The 9826-nt window shown below is 43.0% G+C and overlaps 1 protein-coding gene across 4 annotated transcripts in view; it reads right to left on the reverse strand.

Annotated features, from left to right (window-relative positions):
- DISC1 (DISC1 scaffold protein) overlaps positions 1-9238 on the reverse strand; it is a 200698-nt gene extending 191460 nt beyond the window's left edge. For all 4 annotated transcript variants that reach the window (XM_065680273.1, XM_065680272.1, XM_065680271.1 and 1 more), the window contains exon 1: positions 9108-9238. In XM_065680273.1, the coding sequence (XP_065536345.1) occupies positions 9108-9183 (76 nt within the window). In that variant the 5' untranslated portion in view covers positions 9184-9238. The remainder of the gene's footprint in view (positions 1-9107) is intronic.
- Between the last annotated feature and the right edge of the window lie 588 nt (positions 9239-9826).

Raw genomic sequence — 9826 nt, forward strand, 5'->3', positions numbered from 1 at the left:
ATAAATACAGATCATTAACTCGTTATTTCCCATACTGTTTGGGGTTTGGTTTTTTTTTTTATTATTATTATTTATTTATTGATTGCTTTAGAAAATCTGAATTCAGAATCCAGGATTAGAGGGTCCTGTGCAAAGTCACTCATGTTTGCTTATCACTTTCAGTTGTATGTAACAGCCCCCTGGTTCATACTATTGTAGCAAAAGCAGGAAATTTCTTCCCCTGCTTCTTTCAGGTTTACACATAGTACTACTGACGGGTATTATTGTTATAAAGTAGCAGACAGAACTGCTGTAGCTTCCTTTCAAGGAAAGCAATGCATTTTCAGAGACATTTGATCTCATGAGTCCTGAGGTACTGCAGTAATCTGTGGTTAAAGCGGACCACATGAGAAGCTACACAATTTACCCGAGTCACAAAGCACACCCAAGACAGAAGTAAGGACTTACGCAGGACTCCTGAAAGACAGCTAGAGAGAAAGCATTTTCACTGTAAGGATACACCTAAGGCTTTGTACCTTTACAGCTCCTGTCTTTGTGGAAAATATTAGATTCTTTAAAAGCAGCATCTGAATAGAACTTTATCTGAATCGTCTCAAAGCTATCAAACCTTGGAGTTCCCCCAAGGCAGATCCCTGCAATAAGGCCATCCTGTGTGGAATTCTGTGCAGTGAAGTTTCATTGGAAACTTCAGGTTTAACCTACATTTTCCCCAGAAATTTGAAGCAAATACAAACACGATATTTACATGACTGCTTAACAATATGACTTGTGCTTGCTTATGTCTTTGTAATCCAAATTTTGTAAACAAATCTTTATTAACCCACAGATCTGATACAGGAAAGTATATTTATAAAATATCTGTGTCAAGTAAGTCCATCAGGCTATAGACAGAAGTCCATCAACAGGCTCCTTAAACTTCCAAGTGGAACAGTGCTACCTTTAAGCTGGAAGCCTTTTAAATCCTGTCCTGACTAGGACGAAAGGGAAACTCACAGTATTCTGAAAGTACTTGCAAAAGTTTCACAATCTGAGAAACATCCTTTCCTTCCAATGCTCAGTGAGCAGGAACATCATGCATGAATAGCCTTATAAAAACAAAGAGCTGCCAATAAAACTGTGAAAGATACTGAGAAGACACGTCGATTTTAATTTCTCTGTAATGAAAACGGCATAGTGCTTTACTGAACAAAAATGTATGAAATGTCTTAAATTACCTTAAAGCCTGAGTCATAAGCAAGGACTTCTCTATCAGAGAAAGCCACGAGGGCAGAACTAAGAACATCTTTAAGGTTAGAATGCCCTCTTTGGGTATAAAGATATATTTGCAGCAACACTAAATTTCAGCAAATACAATACTACGCTATAGGAAGAAAGCAAATCAAAGAATGCCAAGAGTGTACTGTAAAACTTCCATTAAAGACATTATAAATGGCATTTGATTACCCTCTATTAGCAACAACATTCCTAAGATGTTACATACAAACAGTGAGGATAACAGCAATCCATACACAGCAGTACACAGGGGTAGGACAGGAAAGAGATGGGCATAACTTAAAACAAGAGAGGTTCAGACTGGATGCAAAGGAAAACTGTTTCACCCTGATGCCAGCCAAGCAGTGGAGCAAGCTGCCCAGAGAGGTCATGCAGTCCTTGGAGGTTTTCTAGGCCCAACAGGGTAAAACTCTGAGCAACCTGGTACAACTTCAGTCAGCCCTGCTTTGACCAGGGAGTTGGACCAGAGACCTCCTGGTCCAACCCAAGCTATCCTATCTTAACCTCTAAGCTTTAAATACATGTCTCAGGATCTGCAGTATTCCACTAGTTGTCTATATACACAACAACAGTTCAAGAGTTTTACACATGAAGATGCATCCAACTTTGCAAGAAAGCAATTTATCTGATTTAATTCCACAAAGGAGTCACAAGGAAGCTAAACAATAGTGTTGCCACATCCTGGAAGCTGGAAACAGCTGACTTTCTATGAACAAAATTAAGAACAAAGTTCAGTACTTGAAATAAATAGGTTCACAACCAGCATTTAAGCATCCAGCACACACAGACACACACAGAAATCACAAACTTCAATGATGGTCAGTGCCTTAAGCAAGACAAACACAACAAGGCATAACAACACAATAACTCCTATGTTCCACAGCAGCAGACCTTTAGCAGTTAGCTGGTGACTAAATGATGCTCATGAGCATCACTTAAATGTCACTTTGATCTACTGCTGTTATTTCACAAAATGTTTATTACTGAGACTTTTTTATTGCTTGCACAAACATCAGAGAGCATTTCTCTCAAGGCATCACTCAGTTTACTATTATTAAAAATTATTTTGATAACTTTTCCTAGGCTGCTTGCCAACCAGAGGCCAAGACAGAGCCATCTGCAAGACTATAACTGTCTGAAGACACTTGCCTCTCAGAAACATAATCCCTTAAATGGTGATAAGGGCATTAAACACACACACAGAAATATCACATTTGAACAGCTGCAATGAAACCTGCCTCTCACACAGATTTCCTGGCAAAGGAATGAGGAAGATAACCTCTGCTCAGGGAATATTGTCTCTATTCAGTCCATAAAGTCTAATTCTAACATGGGCATGAAAAAAGGCAAACCTGAATACTCTGCCACACAGCTGAGTCAGGCACCCATAACCATGCCAAGAATGCATATGTTCTGCATAGCTGAGTGCATAAATACAGTTCTTTCTGTTCTCTTCCTTGTTTTTATACAGAATTTGAGGGATTTCTGGGGCTGATCTCTTTCTTCTTCCACTACTTTGCACTGTCGGTGCTCAAAATACACAGGCTGTTACACAGAATTCCTTCGAATAGCCTTAAGCTGTCCTCTGCATCGTCTTTACCTGGTCAGTTTTGGGTTTTTTTTTTTTTATTATTACTACTTCTATTACTATTCCCACTTAGCTCCCTGCATTGTAATCCTCCTTTTAAAACCTACTTTCATATATTGTATCATGATTTTCAAGTCATTAAAGATCATTTCAGACAGCTAACATGTAGAACAATTGCTCCTAAGAAGAAACCTTGAAGACAGCAACCTCATGTACTTCTCAAATGGCTTGCACTGAACAGGCACGCCATACCGGCCTTTCAATATTAAAACCACAGCTAATCTAAACTTGCTAGAGCCACATTTAATGCCTATGTAAAGCACACATTGTTCCTCTAAGACCTGGCAGTGCGGGAAGTAATAACATAAGAAGCATGTGTGTCCAGATCCAGTAGAAATGTCTGGACACCCATCAAAAAATTCAGTGCCAAACCAAACTCACCAGAAACACAGCAAAGCTGTTGCTACACACCATTATCAGTAGTTATGGCACAGCTAAATTATTTTAAAATTACATTTAATTAATTTGGAAAGTGAATGGCATGAATATACCCAGTCTCTTCAACCAAAGACAACAAACCTTACCTACTGCACTCTAAGAAAAAGCATGTGCTGGTCTTTTTTCATCTTAAGCAACCAGAGACACCCTGACAAAGCAGGACTTTTCCTCTGTCCTCATTCTCACAGGAAGCAGACATTGATGCCCTGCTCAGAGGGAACCATTAACCGCAGCAGTTCCTCTCATGGCCAAGTCTGTACAAGACCCTGACAGACTACAAGCATGGGAACACTATAGCAGCTGTCTTGCCATGAGCACATTCAGCTTTTCCAGGGAAAGGGGAAATGCGATACATGTTGATTATTAACTAGTTTGAGAGCAAAACCACAAGGACAACCATCTGCACTGGTGCTGCACTCCAGGCATTGGCAACCAGGCCCTTCTCACACAATTTCAGCAAGGGTCTCCTCAAGATGTTCACTGCTTTAAGCAAATAAAAATGTACTTCTCTCCTAAACAAGGGGTTTGGCTGTACAGGACCAAATTTTCAGCACAGTGCTGTGGTAAAACACTGATGCCCCACCACAGTGCCAGCATAGCCTGGGACAGGGTGTCCAACAGCATCTTATGGCCCCAAGACTTCACACCACTGCTGATGCATATATGTCAGCACTCCTTCTGTGTCACTTCCACTTTGGACACAGCAACCACAAAGATGTTAAAATCATAGAAATCTTGCTCCAGCAATATAAAGCACCACCAAACTCAGCTGTTGTCTGTCTTGCTCTCCTGAGATTGGTGTGCCTATTGCTCTTCAAGACTGAAGCTGGGATGTCAACAGCTCAGCTTTCCTGATCAGAGCCTGAGCCATTAGAGCAAATACTGACAGATTAATGCACTGCTCAATAAAAGGGAATAGCCAAGCCTCAGCAAACAGCTGCGCTGCCCATTCCCACCCCCCAACTTGAGTCTCCATGGGCCATTAGCAACAGGAAGCAGCTGGACATTGGACCAGCACATGAAATTCAACCTCATCCCTGCCTCAAGGTTTTGACAAAGGATGGTTACTAACAGAGAAGTGTAAGCTCTTGTCCCCAAAGCCATGCTCTCCCACAACAGGGGAAATCAAGCCCTTCCTCATATGATCAGCTTAGCCCTTACAACAGAAAGTCGCATATTTTACAGGGCTGAGGCTACCTGGATTCATCACACTGAACAGGTTTGGGGATGGTCCTTCCTTGAAACCCTGGGGTGCTCCCTTCAAGTCAAACATTTGCTCGTGTGGGAAGGGAAACAACCAGACCACAAGAATTAGATAGCCATAACATAAGAAAAAAGCTTCTGTCTATAAGCATTTGGCCTTGCAAGTAGTCTCCACAACCACCATTCCAGGTGCCTGTATATCTGCCGAAGTGATAAACCATAAAACTAAGCTGATATGTCAGTGGAAAGGACGCTTACCACAATAACATTAAAAATGGGAAATAAAATACTTTTGGCATCCCACTAAAACAGCAAGAAAGCAGTTTACTAGCAGGAAAAATCATCTTTCCACTTCTCAAGCTCTCTGGAGGCTTTATGGCTTTCCAAAACCAAAACTAAAACACCCTAAGAATGGTTGCTTTCAATGGTCAAAAAACACTTTTCAGACCCAAAAGCCTGAATGCCAATTTTAATTCCAAGAGCTACCAGAGAGATGAGCTGAGCTACAGACTACTCTGCTCACCCCATCAATCTGCAAAGTCATGGAGCCACTGTCAAACTTCATTATCATCAGGCACATTAAAACATCGCTATCATTTGATTCTAGTTTTCCATCGTCATCATCATCATCATCATCATTATCATGCAGAATATAGCAATGTCTTGAAAAGCTACACTGATGCCACATGCCTCACCTTACACAAATCAGGATATTTGCAAAACAACTCTAAAAAATCTAATATCAACTCCTAGTTCCTGCCTGTTCCACAGATACTAACCCTTTCATTCTTGCTCAATTTTATAATACTTAACTTTTTGCTCCACAGGTTGCCTCAAAGGTGCTCTAGCAAGAAATTTTCCTCTGCAACAGTTTCCCGACCCCTCAGCAAAAGAAACCTCTCCAACCAACTCTTCTGCTGCTAGAGAGAACAGGGCAAGTTCACACACATCACACTCATTCTGCTCTAAGTTTCAAGCAGCCACTTCTCCCACACAGCAATCTTCCAAGGAGATTTTATTATCTGAGCATACATACACTGTGCTTAGCAAATTACTGTTATACCTGTAGTTCTGATTCAGATGCTGTCTGATCTGACCTATAAATATAGGTAATGCATACACCTTTGAAACAAAAGGAGCTAGCAAAGCACTATTAAGAAAATGCATTTTCCACTTTCCATCCCTAAATCTGAGTACACAGCTGTTTACATAATAAATATTTACTTTTCAAGGTAAAAATATTTATTTTTACATTTGCTGTTGTTATAAATAAACATATTGACAGAAGGCAAAAAGAGCAGAGTAACTAGACAATTTACTCAGACACCAGGGTTGCAAACTAACACACCTATTTGTAAGGCAGTAAGAGAGGAAGGAAAGGGAGGAGGGGATGAGAAAAAATAGAAAGTGCCACGGATCATACTCATTAGGCAGCAAGGTCCCAATTAGTAATTTATCACACCGAGATAATAAGACATATGCTGGAAGGAAGCACGGCTGTAAGATGAAGGAGGGTCTGAAACAGAGGGAGCAGCACTGTACAGTATGTACAAAGGGGAGGCAGAATCCAAATTCTGTATGCCCCAAAGGAGTAGCGCTGAACAAAGAAACCCTACTTGAGGCAAGCACATGATCTCAGCCCTCTGCCTGCAGACTTCAGATTAGTCATTAAGACACTCTACATTCTCAGCATCAGTCAATAAATAGGGAAGTAACTCCATGTCAAAAGCTAATTCAATTTCCATACAGAAAACTCATGTTTAACAAACAAACAATGTGGACAGCAGATCTCAGATTCCACACCAACAGTAGCTGTGAGGCCTGATAAAGAAACGTTTCTCCCTGAAAGCATTTTTCAGGTGAGTAGTTAACAGAATCTGTGCCCATGTGCTGAAAGAGAAGAAAACAGAAAATTAAATGGAGAGTTAAATATTTAACATTACACAGAATTAAGTAAACACCTCCAAGTAAGGATACTACCAGGCATAACATAGGCACAGCAGCCTTTGTTCTCTACAAGAGGGCCAGCTTTCTCCTCGTGTGACTGCTGATTTACAAAAGGCACATTCATCCCGAATACATAAGAGTTTTGCAGCAGTTTTCCTTCGAGAATATTGAATAGTATTACAACATTCTGTGAGCTCAATCCTAATCTAAGTGACACAGCATGAAAGGCTGCTCTCTGGAAAAAGATGCAAGATGCTAAGGATGAACTTGGAAATCACTATGGCAACTCTGCAGGTTCCTTTCTGCTCACCTTTGAGGCCAATATACTCCAAAGGAGGTAAGAAAATCCCTTTCCACAAGAGTTGTTAATATGTATTATGGTCAAAACCACAAAAGGCCACAGCCTGTCCACCGCTCAATTAGGAAGAAGGTCAGCTCAAGGAAATCCAATGCTAAAATGACCCCAAAAAAATCATAACTCCCAAGGAGCACTCCAAGAGGTGTTACACACTCCAATAAATCCCATTTGAAAGGTCAGGTGGTTCAGTAGCTGTTGAAGGCCCAAGTTATGGTGAGCAGAAAAAGCCTAACCAAGTGTGCCTAATTTGTGAACAAAGTCAGAATTAACCTTTAGGGTTTTCCCTTTTGTGAGTACAAAACGTTGTTTGCAGTGCTTTTCATCTTCCTGTTCATCACAATTAATTTATCCTGGTGCTAATAAATCCTCTTTTCTTACATGACCCCACTACAATTCCAGCAGCAGCAGCTTAGGCCCAAACTTTTGACTTCACTTTACTGAAGAGAACAAAGGCTGATTTATCTAAGTTTGAAGAGAAAGGAAGCCAGCAGCAATACAATACTTGCCTCTTACCACTCTTTAGAGTGCTGCTGCACTGTAATCATCAGTATCGTGTATGAGAACAGGTTATTTTCACTGCCTAATCTCAATGAACTATACAGAAAAGTGGTAACTTTAATAGAATAAGCATTGAGAAGCAAGGGAAAAAAAAAAAGACATAGTTGGGTATGGTCTTAATCACAAGTATACAAAACACTGTTCATGAGCATTTTGAGGTTCATTTACATTCCTTCAACCCATCATGACCACAACATTTTAAGTAACCACAAACCTCTAAACTCAACTTTGTTCTTTTTAAATCAAATATTTATTCTAAATATCCTTACTTTTCAGTTTTGTAAGTGCTTAAAACCCTAGTAAAAATCTTCAGCTTCAACTGGAAAACCACTCTCAGCGCCTTCCTTTTCAGCAATGACGTGGGGGAATACCTATACAACAGTATCAGAGACTTTAGTAGTTAGATAAGAAAATTTTAATATAGAAGAACACGCACTTCCATGAGTTACTGTAAGGCCAATAGCAAATTAGCAAGTAAATGAACAAATACGAAAGGATAAAGCCAGAGATAATGCATCCTGGTGTACTTTGCTCATTTCTCTCAAATCTCTCATTTACTTTTAATTACCAGTAGCACTTGCTGGTATGTGTTCTGCAGCATACTTTGTGAAAGCCCTTATTATAAAAGCACTTCACTGCAGAGCTCTTAAATCTCTATTCAGCAGCACAGCAAAAAGTTACTCAAGCACTTGTACACAAAGATTAGTGTGGATTACCAAAACATGAATGAGCTGGTTTCTACTAAACCATTGGCAAGGACAACTGAAGTGTTTGCAGAAAGTCTTGCCGGACTAATGGAGCTGGGAGAACCATGTATCCCGCACAACGCGGAAGGCAGCGGACGCACCCAGCGAGTGACACGTCTTTCTTCCAGCTCTCCTGGGAAAGGTGAAGTATTATTTTTCCCAGAATCTCCCCACAGCTCCAGCCTCTCTCCAGCACCCGTGTTGGTAACACAGGCAGCCCTAGCTCAGGCCAGCTGATGGCTGCTGCTCTGAGGAAAGAGGAGAGCAGCTCATCCACACTAGAGGTCACAGTCTTACGAACTCATGCATAAGGGTATATATGCACAGTTTCTCTATTAAGATGTCAGTTTCCTTTCTCTTCCTTTAAGCCCAGTTTGGAGGCAGCATATGGGTGACTGTTACTTCCCTCTTTGCAGTTGGTCATTTTAAAAACAATAAATTACACACCTTTGTATCAGTGTAACTGTTCTCACACTGGCTGAAATGAAATTGAAGGATTTCTTGAGTTAAAAAGATAACAAGCATGTCATTTCAATGTTGTAGCACAGTTTCTTAGACTGTATTCACTGTGAAATAAAAGCTGCCATCACTGGGGTTTAGCATTAAAAACTCCCAAACTTTCAAGGCTGAGAAACGAGAGATCCGTATTTTTCCACCCTTAATTCCCCAGTGCTCAACGCGACTCCCAACATCAGAGCTGCCGGCCCTCCAAGCCTGAAGGCTGCACCCAACCGATCCGCCCGGCGCCTCCAGCCGGGAGAAGCGCTGCCAGCCCTGGCCCCGTTAGGGCTCAGCGTCGCCCTCCTTCCCCGTCCCGGGTACCTGCCCCACCGGGCAGGCGGCGTGAGGAGGTGAACGTCCCGCTCCCCTCCTCACGCCGCCGGCCCGGGCCGCCCTCCCCCTCGGCAGCCGCGGGGCCCTCAGGCCGCCCCCTCACCTGAGCTTGCCGCCTCGCCCCCGCCGCCGCGGCGCCGCCTGTCGGTACCGCCCGGCCGGGGCTGCGGCCGCCACATCCCGGGCGCCCCCTCCGCCCCGATCCTCACCGGGGCGGAAAGCGGCCGTGGCGCCGGCCCCTCCCAGCCGGAGGCGGGCCGCAGGCAGCTCCGCCGCCCTGGAGAGGGAGAGGGCCGCGGGTGGGCCCGGCGGTGGAGGCCCAGTGTGAAGCTGTGCACAGGCCCAGCGAGCAACGACGCTTCGGGCAAGGCCGGCCCTTGCCCGTGCCGCGAGCTCAGGGTGTACGGTCTCTGCTCCCCCAGGCCTGCAGCGCATCGGCATTAAGTTAGGAGGGAAGAAGAGATGACTACGCTCGCACTCCCCATCTGCATCATCCTGACGGGATCAGCGCACCAGAAGAGCCACCTCTGCCACACATACACAAGCATACAGGCTCCCTCTTGCACGTCCCAGCATCATGGGGATACGGCTATACCAAATATATGTACCAAATATATATACCAAATATACTATTGGGAATTGATTTGCTTTCAAATGTAGCTGTACTGTGCATTGGTTGGGTCTCACAGCCACTGTGTGACTGCTCATGAGCCCTGCTGTGGCACTGTGTTGTGTGTCACATACTGACTTCATTAGAGTGTGTGTACAGTTGGATAGCACGGTATTCATTGGCTTCAGGTAGCCAACCCTTCATATGTATTT

Source organism: Lathamus discolor, chromosome 5 (assembly GCF_037157495.1).
Source record: "Lathamus discolor isolate bLatDis1 chromosome 5, bLatDis1.hap1, whole genome shotgun sequence".
Classification (NCBI taxonomy): domain Eukaryota; kingdom Metazoa; phylum Chordata; class Aves; order Psittaciformes; family Psittacidae; genus Lathamus; species Lathamus discolor.